Source organism: Tenrec ecaudatus, chromosome 8 (assembly GCF_050624435.1).
Source record: "Tenrec ecaudatus isolate mTenEca1 chromosome 8, mTenEca1.hap1, whole genome shotgun sequence".
Taxonomy (NCBI): domain Eukaryota; kingdom Metazoa; phylum Chordata; class Mammalia; order Afrosoricida; family Tenrecidae; genus Tenrec; species Tenrec ecaudatus.
In genome coordinates this window covers 27059821-27084513 of record NC_134537.1, presented here as the reverse complement: position 1 = coordinate 27084513, position 24693 = coordinate 27059821, and the positions used below count along the sequence as shown (strand labels likewise).

The 24693-nt window shown below is 47.6% G+C and overlaps 1 protein-coding gene across 2 annotated transcripts in view; it reads right to left on the bottom strand.

Annotated features, from left to right (window-relative positions):
* The window catches only part of VPS8 (VPS8 subunit of CORVET complex), a 274380-nt gene that overhangs the window by 15278 nt on the left and 234409 nt on the right, over positions 1 to 24693 (bottom strand). The window contains exon 45 of one of the 2 annotated variants that reach the window (XM_075556161.1): positions 21507 to 21557. The exons of the other annotated variant lie outside the window; for it this stretch is intronic. Within the exon in view, the coding sequence (XP_075412276.1) occupies positions 21507 to 21557 (51 nt within the window). The remainder of the gene's footprint in view (positions 1 to 21506; positions 21558 to 24693) is intronic. 2 annotated transcript variants of the gene reach the window in all.

Here is a 24693-nt window from a genome sequence, read left to right as displayed (position 1 = left end):
TAATCATAAGAAAGCTTGAAAAACTACATAAACACCCAATGATTGACTTACGTACAAGAAGTATTACTAGAGATTAGGAGAGACTTTTCATAAGAATAAAAGGATTAATACATCAGGAAGACAGAACACTTACTGGGCTTATTCTCTGACCACAAAATACTTGAAAATCAAAAATGCTTAATAAAATATATGAAGAAGCCTCAAGTATTTGGAGATTAAAATAATTCACTTTAAAATAATATATCTTTACTGGTAGTTAAAAAAGTCACAGGGAAATTAGAGAACATTTTATTGCACACAATACTGGATATATAACCTATCTGAATTTGGGGGATGCAGTTGAAGTAGTTGCCAGGAAAGGAACCGTGTCCTCCTAGAAGATGTGTCCACTTGGCCAGGCCATGATTCCTTGTACTGGGTGGCTGGCCTTCATTTCATCATGTCTGCCTACTATTCTGTGATCGGCTGTAAAGTCTGGCCTCTGTGCTGAGGCTATGGTTCTGTTGGGGAGAGATCTGTCCCTTAGGTTAATGAGACAGGATTAGTTCACACGAATGAGGATGATAATAGGATGTGTCCCAAGTCACCACCATCACCACCTATAATGGAAACAGCAAAGAGAAGTAAGCAGAGAGGGAGGGCTGGGAGCGAAGAGTGTGCACCTGGGATCCCGGCACTGACAACTGTGCGCCCCAGGGAAGACAGAAGTCAAGGTGCAGGGAGCGCTCCAAGGAATGGGGGGCCCACAGAGCTGAGAGCAGACAAGGACCTTCGCCAGGGCTGACAAAGAAAGTGTACCCTGAGATCTGGCACCCTGAATTTGGACGTTTAGTCTCCTAAACTGTGAGAGAATACATTTTTATTTAGTTGATCCATCCAATTGTGCTACTTTTTGTTATAGAATCACTAGATAACTTAGATTGTAATCTCAGATAAAAACATCTATCTTTAATTCTTATATTCGTTAAGAAAAAGAAACTAGAAAAAAACTAATAAAAAGGATTCAATTAAACCCCAAGTGAAGGAAAACAAAAGAATTAAATGGAGTTGTAGAAGTGAGAAATATAAAATCAGATATGACATACTTAGTGGATGATTATGACAGCAAATTTGATTCTCGAGAAGAAGAGATCGGTGGGTTTGTAGATACGGAATTAAAAACTATCCAGATGGAAGCACACAGCTAATAGTGAACAAGCCCCAGTGACCTGAGGAATAATACTAAGCTGCCTAACATGCACATAACTGGAGACCCAGAGAAAGAGAAAGGTAGTGGAGCAGAACATATATTTGAAGAAATAATGGCCCAAAGTTTTCCATATTCGATGAAAGCCACAAGCCCTCAGCTCCAAGCAGCTAATGAACAAGCTCCCCAGCCCCGCTCCCTCCACCCCCACGACTAAGAAAACCACTTCTGGGCCTATCTGGATCAGAGTGACACTGCAGATACGTCAAACTAGCATCATGAAAGCCGCCCGAGGGAAGGAAGACACGTACACAGGTGTGACTGAAGGGTTCCCTGGGAAACAGACTCTCAGGTGGAGATCTCTCTGCAGGGAATTTGCTGGGATGTGACCGGAAATGAAACCTGTAGGGAAGGAAGCAGGAGTGGGAAAAAAGAGAGGTCAAACAAATGATGATGCCATCTCAGCCTTAGGTGACCCAGAGGAGAGCCCGGGAGCTGGGGTGTCCCGGGAGCTGGGGTGTCAATACTAAGACCCGGGGCTCTGGCTGCAATGATGCACGCCGTCCTCAGGAAGAGGCTGTGGATGTTGGCAAGATGGAGCTCCGCAGTGGAGGACAATTCCTGGAGCCAGACTGAGCTGAGAACCATCTGATGCTACAACTGCCAGCAACAACGGATGTGTCTCATTCTTCTCAAAGACAGAGGGACATCACGGCGAGGAAAACAATGGTAAAAATGACCCTTGATGGCTTACTGCAACCAGTGCAAATCGTAACCCTGAAACAGCATTTAAAATTTTTAAATGATTATTTCTGAATAGCATTTTTAAAGTGCTGAAAGAAAAGATGCATTGTAGTCATCGTGAGCTTTTTACAAGGGTGACAGTACAGAAAGTCAAAAGGAAGTCCTTGTAGATTCCCTCCCGGGATGACGCTGCACTTTGGCCCAGGAGGCCTGCCATGCCTTCCGGGCCGGGGTGCAATACGAGGGGACTATGCCAAGCCCTCGCTCACAGCGCACAGGCCTCTGGATGTTCTTCTGAGCACGCGTCTCCACCATATATTCCTGGCGGGCTGGTGCCCACGGTAAGGAGCTGAACTACTGGGAGCATAGAACTAAGAGAACGCAAACATGGGTTTCACTGCCATCAGAATACAAGCAGCCAGCCAGCGGCCACCACGCTGACGCGGACGCCTGGCAGCTCCAGGCCTGTCAGAACCGGGGGCCGACTCTGTGTCAGGGCAGGGGGAAGACGGGCCTCTCAGCGACATCTTTCATGGAAGTGGACAGGCAGGTCTTCCTTCTGGGGCACCCCTTGAGCCTCCAGCCGTTTGGTTAGCTGCGAGCGCATTGACTGCTGACACCCCTGGGGGCTCTGCCCTCCTTGTTGGGGCTATTGTGTGTTAGAATCGACTTGATGATCAATGGTCATGAATATCATAAAGTTTAAACATTACCGCTCAGGTTTCATAAATGGCTCTGCTTTAGACAGTGGGGTTTTGTTCCCATTGAAAAGGGTCACTCATGGTTTTTCCTCCACAAACACAGTTACTATTTTAAGTAATATATGCAAATATACTTTCACTTTCCTGACACCGTCACTTCACTGTATTTATCTTGGGCCTTCCCAGCTGTGTGGGTCCATTGAAAGTTGCCTCCAAGCAGCAGAGGAGCCAGGGGGCCTAACACATGCAGAGGCTCCCCAAATATCACCTCGGACATGAGACCAGCATCAAGGGCAACAGCAGGAAAGGTGGCGCAGGCCAAGTGCCGCACAAGGGGCGGACAATGACTGTCACAAGAGTTCAGGGAAAGCAGTGCTCAGACGTCCAAATTCATGATGATGAACCTCAAGGTCATAGTCAACGAACCATTATTTCTCTAGTTCATCCACTCTGCTGCTTAGAAGTTACTTCACAGCTTCCTCTTTCTCTTCAAATCCCATGCCTTCTCATCTCCCCGGCTGATTCTGTTTACTTCTATTTCGCAGTGAAACAGAACACAAGAGGACGAGAGAGGAACCTCAAAGTGCTCATCACCATGGCCACCATCCAGTCACAGTGCCACCTTACTCTTCTGGGGACACAAGACCGCTGGTTCCTCTGCAGAGAGTGCTCTCCCCCCACAGGCCCATGGACTGCACCGTCACTTCCTTGTTCCGTAGGAAAGGGGACCGGCCAGTCTTCCATCACCTGCTCCACAGAAGCTGCATCTTCACCCCCTCTCCCCTGGCCGCGCTTTCTCAACATCAGACACACTTGACTATCTACCGCTGCCACCAGAGGGCAGAAGACTCTGCTTGGTGCCCTGCACCATGCCAGGGGGGGCACAGTAGGTACCCAAGAAATGCTTTTTGAATGGATAAATCAAACTTGAATTGGAGGGGAGGGAAGTAAGGACACAGCAGATTGGGGAAGAGTACATACACGGGGTGGGTGGGTGTGCTCAGGAGACAGAGAACTCTTCGGTTCCGGGAAGAGAAGAAGGAAGCTGGTTGTGGGCTAAACAAACCTGTCAACCTGAAGCTACTGACAGGGATTTGTTAGCAGCAGGGAGCCACTGAGGTTTTCTCCCATGTAGGAGAAGAGGCTGGGGGGGGGGGCTTCTCAGAAGCCTGGTGGAGGGGGACGGCGACACTGCTGAAGGGAAAGGGGAGTCTGCTGAGGAGACGGTTGGCACAGTTAGAACATACTTCTGGGGGCTGAAAGAGAAGTTGCTAGAGAACTGTGAGCATGAAACACTTTCTTCCTCCCAAAGCTCACAAAGAATTTCTTATCTGCATAATTTCACTTGCCCTTTTCTCTTGCTGTGAAGTTACCACAGACGGATGCTGAGTGTCACATTTTAGTGCCATTAAAAGGTAGCCTCAAGTGATTCAGGGAACAAACGGAAAAGTTTCTTAACTATGTCTCTCTGTAAGGATACGCCACATCTCGACGTAACATATAAAAGATATGTGTTAGATCGTTAAGACGATTATAATTAGCAGCTCGTTCACAACAGAACATGCCAGCGGAAACATACTCATGCCAGTACAGAAGAACGAATGGAAAACGCCATTAGGACAGTCTAGACAGAAGACCAAGTCACACATGCGGAAAAGCAATGACTTGGGTCAGACAGAGGGCATTCTGCATTCAGCGCTGGCCCACGCGTCTGTCCCTTCTGTTTTAGCCAAGGGGCTCCTCCCTGTTTCCTGAACATACCCAACCCACGCTCTGAAACGACGGGGAGGGACGGTGGACCAAGTAGAAGGCAAGGCTCTGCACTGGCAGTGCATCAGCCACTGGCCACACCATGGACAGGAGAGCAGCTGGCACACTGCTGCTTGGACCCACGGCCTTGACCAGTAGGTGTTAGCTCAGCGCAGTGCAATGAAGGCGACGCACTGGGCTGTTTGAATGCATGGGATACAGGCTGCGGTTGCTGTGTCACGCACACTGAGGCGAACAAAGATCTCTCAGAAGCGCCTAAAGGCGCATTGCCAGAGGAGAAATGCCCCACTGGAACTTGGCCAGTAATCTCAAGGGCAGTTGGTTCTATATTTCCAGGAAGATGGGAGACACGAGAGTACTTTTACTTGTTCTGATGCGGTGTTGCTTCCACACAAAGCATATAGAGGGATGGGCCAGAAGTTCCGCCTCCCCCCCCTCCCCCCCCCCGGCTCTCAGACAGTCTCATATAAAACCCGACACAGGAGAGTCACACGATCAGAGCAGACGACCTTAGCCACTACTGGGGCAGCACTGTCATACGAAGCAGCAGACACAGCACAGCCATGAGCTCGCCTCTGTATGGTGCCTAGGTCTCTGGTGATGAGAAATCCTTGGCTTTATTAAATGCTTTATCCGTGACTTAACAGTAAAAGAAATATGTACATGCAACCCACCGCCTGCCCACTAGCTTGTCATCTGCTGTGGCATGTATGTTGCCACAATACTGGAGACGATGGCATCAGTAAGGGAAGGACCAGCAGGGGACCCATGAACAAACCAGGAAGAAAGGGCTGGTGAACTACTGTGTTAGGCTGGGTAAACTAAATCCACAGAAAAACCCGTATGTATAAGAAGAGTCTTATATAAAGGGTAAGTGTACGTTCAGAAAGCATCCCAACCCAGTGCTGCCCAAGCGCACAAGTCCAACATTAGCCAATATGGCTGACCACCGATCTACAAAGTCCTCCTCAATCTCACAAAACACATGCAATGACGCCGACTGCAGGAGGAAAGCCAGATCAATGAATGTGTAAGCATCTCAGCGCTGGCAGGGGTCTCCACATGGCTGCTCCAGCACCCAGGGCTGCATCGGGGTAGGTCCATGGGGCTTCTCCTCAGGGATGTCTTGCAGGAAGTGAGCCTTGCCAGCCGAAGCAGGGAACTGGCTACGACAGCTGCACCCTGGTCCAACCATCGCAAAGCAAGAGACCTGAGAACTAGAAAGGCGAGGCTCACCAAGCCATTTAGCTTTCCATCCTTCAATTAGCCCCACATGTGTTTATCAGCCAGATTGGCACAACCTTAACTATCTCCACTACAATTTGTTTTCTGTTAATTGGTCATGGTGTGAATATACACCTGGCGACAGCAGAGCACTGTCGTGTGGATTGGCCCTGCACACTAGTCACAACAGACTCAAGCCTCTGCTCGCCATGAAGGCGGCACGGGACTGACCACTCGGTCCTTGGTTCTACAGGAGACAGATGGATGCCCGTGATGAAAAAACACAACTCCCAATGGCCACAAACACAAAGGATACTAGCCAGCCTGGACTTACAACTCTCCTCACACGGGTGGGGGTGTCAGCAGCACGTGGGAAATGCACAGGGCCCCTGACATGGCGTGCCCACTGGGAACAACCATGCAAAATGCTGCTCAAAAGGGGCGCGTGCTCTTGGTTCCGTTTGCAGAAGCAGAATGCAGAACTGACCTGGCTGTGACCTACAAAGGTGGTCATCAGGAGGGATGGAGGTACGAGGAAAAGAATTATGACGCTCCCCAGGGACGGAGAAGACCAGAGGTGGGGGCTCACGGCGTCCACAACAGGAAGGTTGGTAAAGAATGCTCTTTCAGAAAGGGCAGACACATAGTCTTTTTTTTTTTTGGGGGGGGGGTGGTGGTGGCTTCAAGAGGAAGGACCAGAATCCATGAGTAGAGAAGTCTCACCCAGCATAAGGAAGCCTGAGCTTAGTTTCTAAAAACCCACCCTAGCCAGGAGGCGGTTTTCAGGCCATTGGATGGAGGCTGCCCTAATGAAGAGGCTGTAACTGCAGGCATGTCACCCACCCTTGTACGTGATTCTTTCTAACCTTACTTCTCCGTATAAAAGAACTCTCTCCTCTGCTTGACCTTTGGCGCACCTGTAGCCCTCATGGTCAGTGTTTTCTCTATTGCAATAGCGCGCCCCACCCCCACGGCAATACTCGGTTTTTTCGGGTGAGAGTTTCACTACCACAACCAATGTCAGAACATTAACTTTGTCCCCACCCCCCATGGTTAAATCGCCTTTAAAAAGAGTTGTGTAATCACCTTCAGTTCTAATGCTCACTCCCCTCCCACCTTCATTGCTTACTCCTGAAATCCCCTCACCCCCCACCATCTCCCACCTTGACCCCCATCCCTTCCACAAAGTCTTGCATCAGTTGTTATCTACATGCACCCACTCCTGCGGTGCCTCACAAACTGGGAAACTCAACAGAAAGAGAACAGAACGAAAGGAAGCAGTAGGATAAAATAATAACATAAAGATGAAAATACAAAAAACGAGTAGAAAAAAGGTCCACCATCAAGATTTTAAAAGCCAGGGAAGAAGTTTTTGTCATGGAAAAAGCAAGAGGTCCTTGCACCTAGAACAAATTCAGGTTGGGTCTAGAGCAGTGGTTTTCAACCTGTGAGTCACGACCCCTTGGGGGGTGTGTGTCAAATGACCCTTTCTCAGGGGTTGCCGGATTCATAACAATAGCAAAATCACAGTTATGAAGTAGCAACGAAAATAATTTATGGTTGGGGGGTCACTACCACATGAAGAATTGTATCAAAGGGTCGCGGCACGAGGAAGTTGGAGAACCGCTGGTTGAGAGGGAGGTCAAGTGACCAAATATGCAGCTTGATGCAGCATAGTCAGGATTATAGCGATCGATGTTTGACAGGAAGGCTGTTCCAGACCTTTGCCGGTGGCTAGAGAGGATCTGCCAGCAGCTTCGTCTGACTAGATACTCTGCAGGTGGGTTTCGGGCTCCCACCGTCCTCCATAAACTTCCACAAATTGTTTGTTCACAGTTTTAGCTCGGATCCTTTTCCCTACATCCTATTTGAATTTTATTATTGTCATCTTTGGATCTCACAGCTGGTGTGCTTCTTCCACGTGGACTTAGGTGACTCCTTGCTTAGCTGGCTGCTTGTCTGAATGCAAGCCTTTAAGACCCCAGACACTGTTCCAGTTGATAGCCGGGCACCAGCTTCCTTCTTCACCACACGTTGCTGCCGCACCCGCATCTTTAGTGATTATTTCATGCAGCTGAGTATTGAGCATTGAGAAGGGCCAGGTTATCAGAGCTAGCTCTTCTTGGATTGGGGCTGGAGTTCAGTGGGGGCCCAGAATCCATTGGTTTGTCCCTGGAATAGGCATGACTCAGGTTTACTGTGGTGGCTGTATTGTGAGAAATTCAAAAGCCCTAACACAAGCTACCCCAACAACAGCAACAAACCAACTACCAGACAAACAAACAAAAACAAGAAAAGGCAAGAGAACAGATTGGGTGTTAGGGGAGTGATCTGAAAGTGGGGGAGGAAGTGTTAGGGGAGGGAGAGTGAAAGAAACAGTAGGCTAAAAATTGGGAGGGGTCAGGTACTATTATTTGTTAGGTTAAAGGAAGGTGTGATTAGGTCCCCCGGATTTGCAATGATGGCGGAATGGGTCCTAGTATTTGAAAGAAAAACTGCTTTTAAAATGTAATAATAGTGTCAGTTTCAGGTTTTATGAGGATGGAAGATAAATGGTGATGAGAAGAAAAGAGAAAGTAAAAGACAGGTTAAAAGTGTTATAAGTAATACTTTAGATATTCAGAGTCAAGAAAGGAAACCTAAAGGAAAGGGTAAGAGACGGAAGTGTTAAGAAAGGTAATAGGCATATGGTAGCCCATTAAAAAGGAGGGGGGAAGACATGGGTAGCGGGGGGAACAGGGCACTAACCCACACAGGGAGAGGGTGTTGCTTGTGTCTCCACAGGGAAAGAGGAACCAGACTTTAACCCAGTGCTCCAAGACAAGAACGCAACACACTGACATGAAGCAGGGAACCAACAGAGAGGCCTGAGGGGCTGGCTCCATCATTACCAACTAAGTCGACAGCACCCCCCCCCCCAGAAGAATTCACTTCAGAGGACAGCACTGACGCTTCAGCTCAAGAAGAGGGACTTGTTTGACCAGAGCACACAGGAGGGGGAGAAAGGGGGGGAAAAAGTGAAGCCCATCCTGGCTTACCAAACCCTGAGGACAATGTTTCTGCTCAGAGCAGCAATGCACAGAGATGATCACAGGTCCAGGCTCACCATGGCACACAGCATTCCTCACTGACCCATAGCACCATTGGGGACAACACTAGGGACACATGGCGGGAACTGTGCCCGCCCTGAGCTCATTACGCCGAAGCCAGCCTCAGGGGGCATGCAGCAGAGCAGTGCGGGGAGCAGAGCAATGAAGTCCCGAGGGATAGATGTGGGGCCAGGGTATGGCACCCAGTCAGACTCTACTGGAAAGCACTCGTGAAGGATGTTGTAGCTATTGCTTTACTTTCTGTTGTTGCTTCGTTGTACTCAGTCTTGTGAAGGTACATAGTATGCCTGCCTGTAAGGGATAGGTGGGATAAACAAGCCAGAAGAGAGAACAACAGATGACAGCTCCGGGGGACATGGGAGAGGGGGAGGCAGGGGAAAGAAAGTAGGTGTTAACAAACCCAGGGACAAGGTAACAACAAGTGATCCAAAATCAGTGGCAAGGAGGGTATAAGAGGTCTGGCAGGGCTGGATCAAGGGCAATGTAACTCAGGAATTTCTAAAACCCAAATGAAGGCTGAATATGATAGTGGGACAAGAGAAAAGTACAAAGAAACAGAGGAAAGAACTAGGAGGCAAAGGGTAGTTATAGAGATTTAAATATAGGTATATATAGATGTAAATATATTTATATACAATGAGGGGGAAATACATCGATGTACATATATTTATAGATTTAGTATTCAGAAAACAGATGGACAGTGGGCCCCTGCTCAAGTACTCCCTCAACACAAGTAGACTTTGTTCTAACAATTCGTCAATCTGAGATGCTCACCTTCCTGGCACAATCGCTGAAGACAATGGGTGCACAAGCAAGTGTGGTAAAGAAAACTGATGGTGCCTAGCTACCAAAAGATCCAGCATATGAAGTCTTAAAGGCCTGAAGATAAACAAGCATCCACCTAGCTGAGAAACAACAAAACCTACATGGAAGAAGCACACCAGCCTGTCCCAACTCAATCACTGAGGACAAAGTGGGTGCATAAGCAAAAGTGGTGAAGAAAGCTGATGGTGCCTGGCTATTAAATGATATAGCATCTGGGGTCTTAAAGGCTTAAAGATAAACAAGTAGCCATCTAACTAAGATACAACAAAGCTCACATGGAAGGAACACACCAGTCTACCCAGACACTATCACTGAAGACAAAGCAGATGCGGTGAAGAAAGCTGATGGTGCCCCGCTGTCAAAAGATATAGAATCTGGGGACCTATAGTCTGGAAGATAAACAAGGGGCCACCTAACTGAGAAACAACAAAACCCACATGGAAGAAGCACACCATGCATCGAAGGAATTAGGTATCAGGCATCAAAGACACACACACAAAAAATCATAGCATTGTGAATGAGGGGGAGTGCGGAGTAGGGACCCAGGGCCCATCTGTGGGAAATTGGACATCCCCTTGCAGAAGGGCTGTGGGGAGGATGTGACAAACCAGTCTCAGGGTGTAGTGTAGCAATGATGAAATATATAATTTTCCTCTAGTTCTTGAATGCTTCCTCCCCCACTATCAAGATTCCAATTCTACCTTACAAATCCAGCTGGACCAGAGGATGTACACTGGCCCAGATAGGAACTAGAAATACAGGGAATCCAGGACAGATGAACCCCTCAGGACCAGTGGTGAGAGTGGTGATACTGGGAGGGTGGAGGGAAGGAGAGGGAGAAAGTGGGAACAGATTACAAGGATCTACATATAACCACCTCCCTGGGAGACAGATAGTGGAGAAGTGGGTGAAGGGAGATGTCAGATGGTGTAAGATATGACAAAATAATAATAATTTATAAAATAGCAAGGGTTCATGGGGGAGGGGAGCGGAGAGGGAGGGGAAAATGAGGAGCTGATACCAAGGGCTCAAGTAGAAAGCAAATGTCTTGAGAATGATGATGGCAACATATGCACAAATGTGTTTGATACAATGGATGGATGTACAGATTATAAGAGTTGTGCAAGCCCCCAATAAAATGATTTTTAAAAAAAGAATGGTAATAGGAAAAACAATAGTAGAGTAAGACGCAGGGAGCTGCTAATATATGCTTGTTTGGGTTCCAAGGAGCTTTGTCTCTGGTGGAGTGCCAGCTTCAGGGTGGATGGTGTATTAAGTGACTGGAAAATGAGCAAATTAAATTGGAAGGAAAAAGTAAAACAGTGTGTGTGTATACCCCGCCATCCTGACGTATACCTACACGGGGGGAAGTCCTGGTTGCCCCACTATTGGGGAGCCCTGGCTGTGGGGTCTCCATTGGGGGGGTGGTCTTCTAATCTGGGTGGAGAGCCAAAGCAATTTATATTTTATTCATCCTGGCCCCTTAGTATTATAACCCTGTTGAACCGCTGCACCTCCCCCACGAGCTTCTCCAATCAAAGATGCGGGAATCTGCCCTCGAGCGGCCAGGTGCCACAGGAGATGCCCAAAGGGATTCTAATTGGCCACCTCTGCTGCTCTCTAAGGTTCGTAAATTTGTGCCTACTTATGTTTATGCTAAAATCCTGTGGTCTAGAAGTGATCTTTGTGCTGTCCTCTGCAGAGTCCCTGCTGTGTGTGCTCCTGGGTCCCTTATCTTGCCAGGATCCTTCCAACACTTTACTCCTCCTGTTACTAGCGACTACTGGTCCCACAGCATGTTCTGTCAGTTCAGCCTCGGTGGTGAGAGCTAACTGAAATCAGTCAGCACTTCCATGGTAATGCCACTTGTCTGCACTTCAACACCTACAGAATCACAACATCTGCAGGTTCCAGGCAGAGAACTGCTCCCCAGGCTCTCTGAGACTGTTGATCTTTACGGGGGGGGGGGGGAGGGGGGGCGGGGGAGACAGTTTCAACGTTCTCCTGCTGAGGGACTGGTGAGTGTGAACCACCAGTTGTCAGCCAACCATCCTGCCTCCAGGAGAGCCAGGTCCCCTGGCAGAAGCTCTGGCCCTGTCCCCCTCCGCACCCAAGATGGATGGTCCCATTGCTGGAAAGATCCCCCTGCTACGCAGCACCTTCATCAACACCGGTGACTGTCCTCTCAGTCATGCCGCCTCCCAGATGGCCACCCTCCACGCCAAACCAAGACCAGCCGTGGCCTCCATGTCCTCTTGACTTTTTAAAATCAGTAGAAGTCCTGACATCATATTTACTATCATCTGGCTCTACGTCAGGGCCACCATGCTGCAGTTTCCGGGGAGGGGCACAGGTGTAGGGAGAGTTGAGAGAGAGAGACAGACAGACAGACAGACAGACATAACAAGGCAAAGGGCTCTGCACTGCAGCCAGCAGGTGATGGTAAGAAAATGCTGCATCTCTCTCTTTTCCTGTTTCCCTTGACTTCTGTGAAACTATCTATCAGCAATTCTCCGTACTGGCCAGTGGAGAGAGTAGCCAGCTTTTCCTGTTGTTATGGAAACGGTGGCACGCTGAGAGGTGCCCCTTCCCTTTAAAGCGAAACCCCCAAACCCATGATTCAATAAGAATCATGAGCAAGCATCGTTCTCTCTATTCCAGACAAGAGGGGCCAGACTGGCAACAGGGAGGTAAAACTCTGACTTCGCCAGCTGGCTTGGAAGAAAGAAATCCACTCCAAATTCCTGTAACAGGCTCAGATCCCTGCGGCATGATAACCAGATTCGGAGAGGCTTCACCACTAAATCCACCAACGCGGCTCACCATGACGCGTATATTTTCACAGGGCGACAACTGTGTTTCCTGGGTCTTCATCTCTCCAGGCCTGGCACCCAACAGGGGCTAGCTGACTGCTCACCGATGGACCCACAGAGGGATCAGAAAGTGTGACTGCCCTACCTGGAAGACCATTCTCCCAGCCTTAAGGACTCTCTGTAGCCAGCGCCCTGCGCCCCAGGCTCGCTGCACACACCCCCTCCCCCACAGAGACGGAAAGGTCTCAGAGGGCAACCATGCTGCCCGGTCCAGACGTGAGGCCAGAATAAGCTCTCGGGTTCATCTGCGGCGGCAGCCCCCTGTACTGCCAGGCTCCCGGTCAGCACTGCCTCACACTGCAGGGACCTGCTCCACGACCCTCTTACCCAACCCACCCACCACCACCACCTCCACCAATGTGGACCTGGGACGGGCTTCTTTGTCATCACAGACAAACAAACAAACAAACAAACAAACCCCGAGGTCAGCGCGGCCTGTTTTTACATGTCTAGTCCTCCAGGATCAAGCGCTGGAAAGGTCTAGGGACGCACAGGTATCGGACTTTGTGACAGGAGCGACAGGGTGGAAGCCCTTTAAGAAGAAATTGGGTAGAAAATAAAGATGCTGATCTAGAGTAAATAACAAAGGTTTGTATAAAAACATCTGAAGGACAAAGTGCTTGTCCACACAGAGGTTGAACACAGGCGCTCCTGGGCCCCGAGGCAGGAAGTGCGACACGGGTGGCAAAGGGGACCCTCTCAGAGACTCCTGTCTGGAGAAGCGGGGAGGGCGCTGCCGGGGAGGCTCCTGTGGCCTCTCGCTCCTGACAGTGAAGTCCTCAAACACGGTCCTCGGTTGTCGGTCAACAGAGAATCCATCTCTGGCTCCAACCACCGATGACTGCTCCTTTGTGTTTCCTACGCGTCCCTTTGGCAGCCGCTCTGTGCAGACGCTGCGGGGCGCCCGTCTGTGCAGGCAGCGCGGGGAAAGGGATTGCGTGCAAGGACAGGAACCAGGATGCACAGAGACATGTACGGGGCGGGGGGGGGGGCGCTTCAGAAAAGGAATCGAAATAGAATGGAATCTTCCCACGGACTATGTGACGTCTCCCCTGCACCCCCCGGTATGTATGCATGCAGGCAAGCGGGAGAAAACATTGTCAGCTAGGGAAGTAACAATTGGGCGCTGAATGTACCTTCACATAATCCTCAATATAGGAACTGACTGTGCTGGAGAAGATGAGCCTGGAGGGCAAAGCTGTTCCCTTCGTTCTTTCGGTTTATCCCACTTCCCATTCGTTCACAGCCACCAGGACCTAGGGGCTCGTTGGCGTTGCCCTCTCATTCATTCAGCAACCACTGCGGTACCTCCTGTGTGTGAGCGACACTTTGGGGTCCGACTGGGGGCTCACACACCGCCACAGAGTCCATTTTGACTCACGGCCACTGGACAGAGGGGCACTGCCCGTGAGGAAGCCCAATCTACTCAGTTTAAATCTTCTGTGTGCCCTTAATCACTTGAAAGCATATAGCTTAACAGGCTCTCAGTCTTGACGGGAGCAGAAAGCCTGTCTTTCTCCCGAGGAGGGGCTGGCTGATTTGAACTGCTGACTCTTTGGCTAGCAGCCCAGTGCTTAACCCAGTACGCCACCAAGAGGCAGTTTCCACCCCGTCTGGTAGGTGTGTGGTAGGGCCTGTTCAGAGGGGTCTGGAAGCACAAAGAAGAAAGGACACCGACCTCAGACTTGCGGGCCCTGGGGGAAACCAGCTACGTTCTGGGTCAGTCTCACCTCCTGACTCCATGACACCGCGCACGCTTAGACCTTTCTCTTGCCTGGGAAGTTGTCTTAGTCCACGTGCCTCTAAATCTCACATTTGATGGAAACCCTTATTCTCAGGACGAAGAAGCAAACTTCACAAACTGGGGCCTTTGGGTTCTGCACCTCCATCACCTTTCACCAGGCTTCCAGGTGAACCATGGTGGACCGAGACTAGGTCCAGCTAGCTCTCCTCTGGAAGCCTTCTCTGAGCGCCTGGCCTGGGGCGCACGGTGCATGTTAGGAGGGACACCTAAGAAAGACTTGTGCTGCTAGGAGGAGACGAGCCAGTCAGGGTGCAGTACAGCCCCGATGAAACGACTTTCCTTTCGCTCTTTAATGCTTCTCCACCCCACCCCACAACTATTATGACCCCAATTCCACCTTACAAATCCAGCTAGACCAGAGCATGCACACGGGTTCAGATAATAGCTGGAAACACAGGGAATTCAGGACAGATAAATCCCTCCAGTCCAATATGAGTAGCAATACCAGGAGGGTAAGGGGAAGATGAGGGGAGACAGGGGACCCAATCACCACGATCTACATTTAACCCCCTCCTTGGGGGACGGACAGCATAAAAGTGGATGAAGGGACACATCGGTCAGTGTAAGACATGAAAAAAATATAAATTATCAAGGGTTCTTGAGGGAGGGAAGGTGGAGGAACGAGGAAGGGGCAAAAAATGAGCTGATACCAAGGGTTCAAGTAGAAAGAAAATGTTTTGAGAATGATGATGGCAACAAATGTACAAAAGTGCTTGGCATAATGGATGCATGTATGGATTGTGATAATAACTGTATAAGTCCCCAATAAAATAATTTTTTTTTAAAATTAAAGAAAGGAAACACTAAAAAAGATATAATTAAGCCACAAAAATCTTTATAGTAAAAGAAAGAAAGAGTTGTGCTGATCAAATGAGCTCCCAAGTTGGGGCTGGTTGGCTGACGCCAACTCCCTACTAACACACGCACAGGATGATCGGCATGGGCCAGTCCTCTTCAGCTCACTACATGTCAGAAATGATTTTACTGGTGAAACAAACTGCTTCATCACTTGCATGGTGAATACCAGAAACGGGCCTCCTCACTGATAAAATAAACAGTATGTGGGCTGGACCCCTAAAATGACAGAGCTGGCCATTACCAAGTTCGCGAAGCCAGACGCATGAGCCTGTTTCCAAATGTCTATCTGTCTGCCTGTCTGTATGGCAGAAGTTTCTTTCAGTACAGCCTGGCTGTGGGGGAGCAGCAAGCCACCCCCAGGCTGCTTCACTGGCCTGTGACCATACAGAAGGCAACTGGTGCATTCCATGACACCGTCATCTCCAAGGGGAGGGAAGGCGCGCGCCCATCACCCTGCACCGCGCATGGCAGGCATTTGACAATGTGCCTGCCTCCTTTGTCCACCAAACGCTCGGGTCCTTCAGAAAAAGGACTGCTTTTTCCATCTCTAGTCCACTGCTCAGCTCACACCGAGGACAAAGACATTTCTGCCGAATGAAAACACGACACACAAGGAGTGTGACTGAGGGAAAGGATATCCGATCCGGAGCTGGCAGACCTGCATTTTGATATGGTGCCCAGAACAGCCGAGGCCGTACCGGTCAGCAAGGTCCGAGCATCTACTGCGTGCCAAGCACCTCGCTGAACTGTCCAGAGGACTCTGAGAGCTGGCATTACCATTTCAGAGGAGGACACGGAAAGGCTGCCTCAGTCAAGGTCACCCAGACAAATAAGGGCGAGACCCCAAGATGGTCAAACCCTGTTTGGAGTCTGGTGGGCAGTGGTTATGTGGGGGCCGTTCCCCAGGAGAAAGACAAGGTCTCCTACCCCTGCCGAGAGTGACAGTTTCAGAAATCCACAGGGGCAGGTCTACTCTGTCCTACAGGGTCACCGCCACAGGCAGAATCAGTACATGGGCAGTGAGTTTGGAGTTTTGGTTTCTAGAAATGTCCACGCGGTTAACATAGGAAACATCGGCAAAAAGAAAACCCCAAAACTATTCTCCGGTGGAGTCTCATCTCGTTTGTTCACAGGCTCAGGTGGCTCCCATGTGACGGTGCTGAGCAGAGACAGCAGCACCTCCGGCTGGCCGGCGAGCCTAGCAGGGGCTCAGGTGTGCGTGTGCAGCCTGCGACGCGGCCTCTCCAACCACCTATGCTCTTCCTCCGGGGGCCCTGAAGGGAAGGGGAAGAGACCCATTGCTGGTAGGTTGCTTTGAAGGTACAACCTGCTGTGAGCTAACAGAGGCAGCAAGTTGCTATTTTTGTTCTATGATCCTTTGCTGACATGGATGCTGGCTGAAATTGCTTTTTAAAAAAAAAAAAAAAAAGGCAAGGAAAGAAAACACCCTACATCTGTGGACACTTCAACTCTCCGAGAAAGAGCTGTGGAAAACGAACGCCCGGCACAAATGTCCATCTGTTGGCCATGTTTCAGCTGCGCCGCTGCAGCTGGATAAGGAACAGGGCGTTGGTGGTTCTCATGACATCATCTTCGCTGTGCCACAAGTTTGCAGGAGGACTGAAGGGGCAGAATCGAGCATTCCACTCAGCCTGTACTTATGTGGTACGTGCTGAGAGGGAGTACCTCAGGCTAGTACTGTTCAGACACAGCTAACCCGAAGGGGCAGCAGGAGCCACATTCTTAAGCAACCCCACCTCAGAATCCCTCCCATCTGCTATCATCCACTGCTAACAGGATGCTATGCCTGGTCCTGAGTAACACCTGAAATTCCCAGGGCAGGGGAATTATCAACCCTGCTTAAGCAGCTACATCCTAGAGGGCACAAAGGAGCACAAGCTGGCTGGAGCAGCTTATCACGTACAGCATTAATGCCCCAACCAATGCTTTTAGTTTTGTTAAGGAGGGAGAGGAGGTGGGATAATGGAAGCAAGGCAGAGTAAAAGGCAGGCCAGGAGTGGGCTGCCTTCACAAAGTCAGAGGAAAAACACAAAGCTGCCACAGACAAAAAAATCTAAACAAAAAACACCTGCCTCTTGACACCCTCATCTAATAGCCAGTGGAGGCGGCAGCTGCCTGAGGGAGCTCAGCTGGGACGCACTGCTCTGTTGTTGAGGTGGCATCCAACTGGTTCTGACAAGCAGTGACCCGTTATGACATGCACCAGAATGAAACGCCACCCAGTCCCGCACCACACGCGCAGTCGTCACTGAGACTGAGCACACTGGGGTAGCCACTGTGCCAATCCGCCTCCCGACCCGTCTCCGGGGACCGGTCCCTCCTGATGACATGCCCAAAGCACATGACCTGAAATCTCGCCATCCTTGCTTCCAAGGACCATTTCCTGCTATCCAAGGCAGATTTGTGCTTTTTGTTTATTTTTAGCAGCCCACGGTATGTTCAGTATTCTTTGCCAATGCCATAATTCAAAAGCCTCAATTCTTCCTGGTCTTCTTTATTTACTGCCCAGCTTTTGTATGAATACAAAAGAATTGAAAATACCGAGGCTTGGGTCCAAACCAAAACAGCACCCCCACTGACACTGAATCAATTCTGACTCAGTTCGAGCCGGCTCCTACCCACAGCGACCTCCTAACAGCAGAAAGCAGCGCCGGGCCGTCCTCACAATGGTTCCTGCACCCGAGTCCACCGCTGCAGCCAGTGCATCCATCCATCTTGTTGAGGGCCTTCCTCCTTCTGCGGCCCCTCCACTTTACCAAGCATGGTGCCCTTCTCCAGGGCCTGATCTCTCCTGACCAGGCCACAGTCTGTGAGACGAAGCCTTGCCATCCTTGCCTCTCAGCCTCGGGGGTACTCTGGCCACACTTGTTCCAATATAGACCAAGTTTCCCTCTTAGCAGTCCAAATCTCTGGCCCACAGTGACCCTGTACAGGGTTTTCAAGGCTGCACATCTTCCTGGGGGCAGTCAGTCTCAGCTTCCTCCCACAGGGGGGTTTGATGCAGACTTGCAGTGATCAACCCAAGCTTAACCCGCTCACCACCAGTGCGTCGTGCAGCCTGGGCCAGGGACACCTTAATCCTGAAAGCGACACCTTTCCCTTTTAACACTTTAAAGAGGTCTTGCGCAGCAGACTCGCACAGTGTAAAACACAGTTTAACTTTTTCAACTGCTGCTTCCACAGGCATTGATGCCAAAGGAAATTCCTGACAACTTCAACATCTTCTCTGATGATCGTGGTGTTACTTATTGGCCGAGTTGGGAAGCTCTGCTTTCTTTATGTTGAGGTTGAACACACACTAGCTTTGCTCTTCATCAATAAGTGCTCCGTGGGCTTGCTTTCAAGTTCTCAAGGGGGTGCTCCCCGCATGATGTCACACTGCAGGTTGCTACGTTGCATTACTGCACACGGATCATGAGTCATGCTCCAATCCTGACGTCAGCTTCTCCATAGATTTCAGCTTCTTGGGTTATTTTTTCTGCATACAGTCTGAACAGTCGGGTGAAAGGATACAACTCTGACACACATCTCAAACCATGTAGTATTCCCCTGCTAAAACGACTGCCTTTTGTTCTATATGAAGCAGTGATTCTTAACCTGTGGGTCGCGACCCCTTTGGGGAGGGTGAAAGACCCTTTCACAGGGATCACCATTCATAACAGTAGCAAAATGACAGTGATGAAGGAGCAACGAGAATAATGTTATGGTTGGGGGTCACCGCCACATGAGGAACTGTAATCAAGGGCGGCGGCATTGGGAAGGCTGGGACCCACTGCTGTACAGGCTCTGCACGAGCATTTTTCACAGTGTTCCCCACAGTTGGTTGTGACCCACAGAGCTGAAGGCCTTTGCAGCGCCAAGCAAACACTGGCAAACACCTGTGTGACATTCTTTACTTTAAGCAATGGTATCCGGGGTTCCACGTGCTCTTCTGCATCCAGCTTGAATTTCTGCAGTTCCCTGTTGATGTACTGCTGCAATCAGTTAAAAATCATCTCAAGCAAAATTTTACTTGCATGTGCGATTAATAATTTCTATATTTTCTATGTTCTTTGGATCACCTTTCTTTGGAATGGGCACAAACATGGATCGTTAACGGTAAGTTGGCCAGGCAGCTGCCTTCCAAATATTTTGCCACAGAAGAGTGAGTGCTTCCAGCATTACCGTATATACTAGAGTATAAGCCGATCTGAATAAGAGCCAAGACACCTCATTTTACCACAAAAACTGCATTAAAAATGTGCTGGAAAACTCGGCTTATACTCAAGTATATATGGTGTATGCTGATGGTATATGAATCAAGGAAAATTATAAGTTGCAAACAATGAATGGGAATGAAGTAAGATCAGTATCATAGGCATTAGTGAGCTGAAATGAGCAGGTATTGGCCATTCTGAATTAGATCATCCTGTGGTCTACTATGGCAGGAATAACAGATTCTCTGTCTAAAAAGACCACTGAAACACCTGCCCTGAAGTGCAACACTGTCAGTGATACCATAGTACCCTAAGGGAAGACCGTTTCACTCGGCAATTATTCAAATGCATACCCTCACCAGGATGCTAATACTATCAGTGGGTCACACTGCCACATTTCAGCTAGAGTTCCGTTAACTCCTGGGGTCTGTTTTCGCTAATGGCTTCCATGCAGCTCAGATTTCTTCTTCCAGGACCCAGTTCTTGACGACGTCTCTCTCCCAGAACTTGAATGCCACCACACTCTTTAGGTACCGTGACTTGGTGTGTTCCTTCCATCTGCTCTGGATGCTGCCTGTGTTGTTTCTTTCTTTTATTTGCCCAAATAACCCTTCAATATGTCACTTTGGGTCCTGAGTTTTTCCTCAAGTTCTTCGTGCTCGCAAATGCCAACCGTGCCCTTCTCTCTTGATGTTCTAATTCTAGGTCTTTGTGCATGTCAAGATATACTGGCACATTTCATTGTAATATTCCACGTGTGTCTGCTTGAGCTGTCTTTTGAAATTTCCTATTCAGCTCCTTCACGTCATCACCACTCCTGCCATGTTTCCAACTGCTGACCCTTCTGCTTTGTTTGGGATGTTCACATTCTAATCACAACAATGCATAATAACTAATGCACCGGGCATGTCTGACCAGCTCTAGGCTACAGAACCTGGTAGAAATCTTCGGTTTCTTCATGTTTGGCACTGCTGGTTAGTGTATAAACTCGAGTCATTGCAAAGTTAAGTGGCCGTCCCTGTAGGATAGGGTACTATGGGATCACTGACAGGGTTGCACTTCCAGGCCGATCTTTCCATGTTCTTTTTGGACAAAGAATCTGTTGTTCCACATGATAATCTACTTAAAAATGGCCTATACCTGTTCATTTCAGCTCACGAATGCCAATGATACTGATCTTACATCATTCCCATTCACTCTTGGCAACTTTTCCTCGAGTCAGACTCCATACATGTACATTAGTGGATGGTTGCAGCTGTTTCTTCTCCTCTGGAATCCCATCAGTAAATGAAGGAGGCCCGAAGCTTTGCTCCGCCTCCATCGTTAAGGCTGACTGGACTTTGGGGAGTGAGCTCCTCCCCAGCTGTACTTTGTGGGCCCTCAATGGGGGAGAGGGGTGTTCCTCTCCCAACATTCAATCAGAAAGCGCTCGACTGCTATGCACAAGGTTTGCAGTGGTTTGGCTTTTAAAGAAGTCTATGGTCAGGTCCTTCTTCCTCATTTGTCTTAGTCTGGAAGGTCTACTGAAAACTGTCCATGAGTGGCCCCGCTGGTACTTGAAAGACCAGCGGCCTGGCTTCTAGTAACACGGCACACACAAGCCACCGCAGCACGACAAACTGATACATGGCTCTGCTGCAGCCTGGCATTTTTGAATAAAGGGTGTAAAGGTCTGTGTGTTCGGAGATGGGGGTAGGGGGTTCCCCTAGCTGCGCTGACTTAAGGGGGTTACAGGCGCCACTGAGTTTTTCTGTAGAGCATTCAATTACCCTGGTCCTTACCTGCAACCTGGTGGGTCTCAACGGAGGTGGAGATGGGGTGGTTACAAACACACGCGCACGCACGATAAAAAAAATACAAAGTATAAAAAAGAAAGCATCACCGGCACTATGCAAATAAACATATCAATTGTGTATAATCCATCCTATAGTTTTTCCTCATGAGAGCAAAACAAAGCAGAAAGCCCAAAGGGCCTCTTGTAAGCACATCCGTATACACAGCAACCTGCGCTCTCACAGGCTCGGGCTCCATGCTCTCGCTTCTCGGGGAGAGTCTAGGAGTCCTGTAGACATGCTATGAAGGCATGTAACTAGAAAGAAACTTTGAGGGCATTTAGATGTTTAAAACACATTCTCATCGTAAGAAAGTTGCTCCGGAGAGGAGAATTGGTTTTGTGCCTTTAAAACTCACTGACCTTGGCAACAGGCTCCCCTTTGGATGGCTGGTAGGATGGAGACATTTTTACCTGGAAAAAAGGCAAACATTTTAATGCACGTTCACAGCCTAGCTTTATTTGACCCACACTTAAGATAATGCAGCTGACATGGATGTACCTGAGATAAAAGAGCCATTTTCAGAGGGAGAATGGATTTGTGTTAAGTCCCCTCAACATTTTTCTGGACATCGAAGTCAAAAGTTAGTCAAGTTAAAAATATAATTAGGGTAGAAAAGTGGAACAGATGGTTCAGAACAGTCTTAGCCAAATGAACAGGAACGAACTAGACACAACTCTTTGTTAGCAATGCAATCAGCAACAGGCAGTTGCACAGGGTCCCTCAAAGGGTCTACTGGGCTCCCTCCTTCAAGCAAGGCAAAGCCTCATCACAATGGTGAAGGATTTAGAAACAGTTACCAGTCAAACCAAAATAAAAGGCTGATGATAGGAGAACTACTGTCAAATAGCTGAAGGGAAAAAAGTAGAGATAAACGAACAAGACCCAACTCCACCCTGCCTACAAGGAGCACGCTGAAAATGTAAAGGCTCAGGTCCGTTAACAGCAGGGGATGGGATAGACGTGTCATGGTGTCATTAATTTCAAAGAATATTTTCAGTGATCAAGAAAGTCATTTCATCATCATAATACATGGATCAATTCATCAAGAAGATATAAGAACCTTAAATATCTAAGCATCTAATAGCTTCAGAAACTGGTAGGACCACAAGGAGTAATAGATTTCATAGTCAGAAATGTCCCTATATATCTCTGTATAAATGAGGGAAACAAGTAATCAGATAAGTAGAAATGATTTAGAAACTTGACCAACACACTCAACTAACTTGATCAAACAGACACTGATAGAACAAAAGCGAAATATGTATATATATTTAAAGTCTACATGGACCATTTACCAAGACACATCATTTTCTGGCAATAAAATAATTCTCAATAATTATAAAATTATTCAAGTCATACAACATATGCTTTCAGACCATAAGAGAAAAAAATTAGAAATCAGTAACAGAAATATATCTCTGTTAAAATTCTGAAGCCATTGGGCAGTGTTAAGATATGACAAAGTAGTAATAATTTATAATTTTACCAAGGGGTCATGAGGGAGTGGGGCGTGGGGAAGGAGGGGAAAAATGAGGAGCTCAAGCAGAAGGCAAATGCTTTGAGAATGATGAGGGCAACAAATGTACAAATGTGCTTGACACAATGGATGTGTGTATGGATTGTGATAAGAGTTGTACGAGCCTCTAATAAAATGATTAAAAAACAAAACAAACAAAAAATCCTTTGAAGCAGTTAGGAATTAAGTAGCATGCTTCTAAATAGCTTATGGATTAAAGAAGAAATCAAAAGGAAATTAAAAAGTCTCTTGATGTACATAAAAATGCAAATAGCAAATCTGCGTGAAGCTGCTGAAGCAGACACAAAGGAACATCTACAGCAAGAATGCCCTGCATGAGACATGAAGACGTGTCTCAAAGAAACTAGAAAAAGGAAAGGAAGTGAAGCTGAACGAAGTAGAAGAAAAGAAATAATAAAGGTCATGGTGAACATTAATTAAATAGAAAGGCAATAGAGAAAATCAAGGAACCCAAGTCTAATTCTTTAAGAGGATTAGAACTGATAAATCAGATGGACTTATTAGGAAAAAGAGAAACAAAATCAAGACAAGAGGGAGCATATCAGTATAGGTTCTAGAGAGATAAGATATATAAGTACCACATATAAGGGAATATTATGAACAATTTCGTAAGTAAAAATTTGACAAAGTGGAAATTAAATCCTGCAAAGATAGCAACCACCATAGTTTATTCAAGAAGAAACAGATCATCTGACTACTCCTATATCTCTTAAAGAAACATAATTTGTACTGCATATATTTGATAAAGGACGATGCCCAGAATATGCAAAGAACTCTTAAAACTTCAAGAAATAAAAACCCAATTAAAACAGACAAAAGATTTTTAATAGATACTTCACCAAAAAACTATCTTACCCTGATAAGTACATGCATGTCAACGGAACCAGTCGTTCCTTTCCAAGGCTACTCAAGAGAAACACAAGCCTAGGTCCACACAAAGACTGGTCAGGAGACCTTTAGAGCAGTTTTATCTGTAATAGTCAGAACTCAATTGCTTATCCATTAGAAATGATAAACAATATCACTTATGAATGTAGCCTCAACATAACAGTTATTGATTCATAGCCAAGTAGAGTTTATCCCAGGAATGCAATTTGGTTTAATATTCAAGGAATCAATTAATGTACAACATTAAGAGAACAAAGAGAAAACCTGCATGACCACCTAAAATAGTAAAAACCTGTCCAAACTCGAGTCACGAGAAAACTCTCTGCAAATAGCTCTATTATAACATCACCGTGATGATGTGTCTGCTCTGAGATAGTTTCAGAAACTTTTCAGCAGAGCAAACAGTTCTAGTCTCAGAAATTGACTTACTATAACCTACCTGGATACCTAAGTGTACCCAGAAACTAGTATATAAAACCAGGATGATCAACTTATGAGCTTACAAAGGCAAATATAACTCATGGTGATGGGTTATACCATCATTTGCGGAAGAGGCCTGCCCCCAAATGCGAAGAAACATCCCTTATTAATTAGATCAGAATGTACAAAGTATGAGCCTAGGAAAACTGGAAGCCATCAACAATGCAAGGGGACTCATAAAGATCGCCATCATGGGCGTTGGTGAATTTACATGGAGTGGCAATGGTCATTTTGAATCAGACAATCATATGGTTGACTGTGCTGGGAACGACAAGTTCAAGAGGAATGGCGTCTCATTCATCCTGTAAAAGAGCGTTTCAAGGTCTAGCTTAAAGTACAATGCAGTCTGTGAAAAGATAAGATCGACAAGTCTCCAAGGAGGGTAGTGAAAGTGACGATGGTTTACTTTTACACACGAACCACTGAAGCCAACGATGAAGAAATTGAAGGATTCTACCAACTTCTTCAGTCTGATTGATCAAACTTACAATCAAAATGTATTGATTGCAATTACTGGCAATTTGAAAGCAAAAGTTGGAAATGAAGAGGAAGGATCAATAAGGGAAAATGTAACCTTGGTGATAGAAATGAAGCTGGAGATCACATGATAAAATGTCGCAAGACTAATAACTTCTGTATTG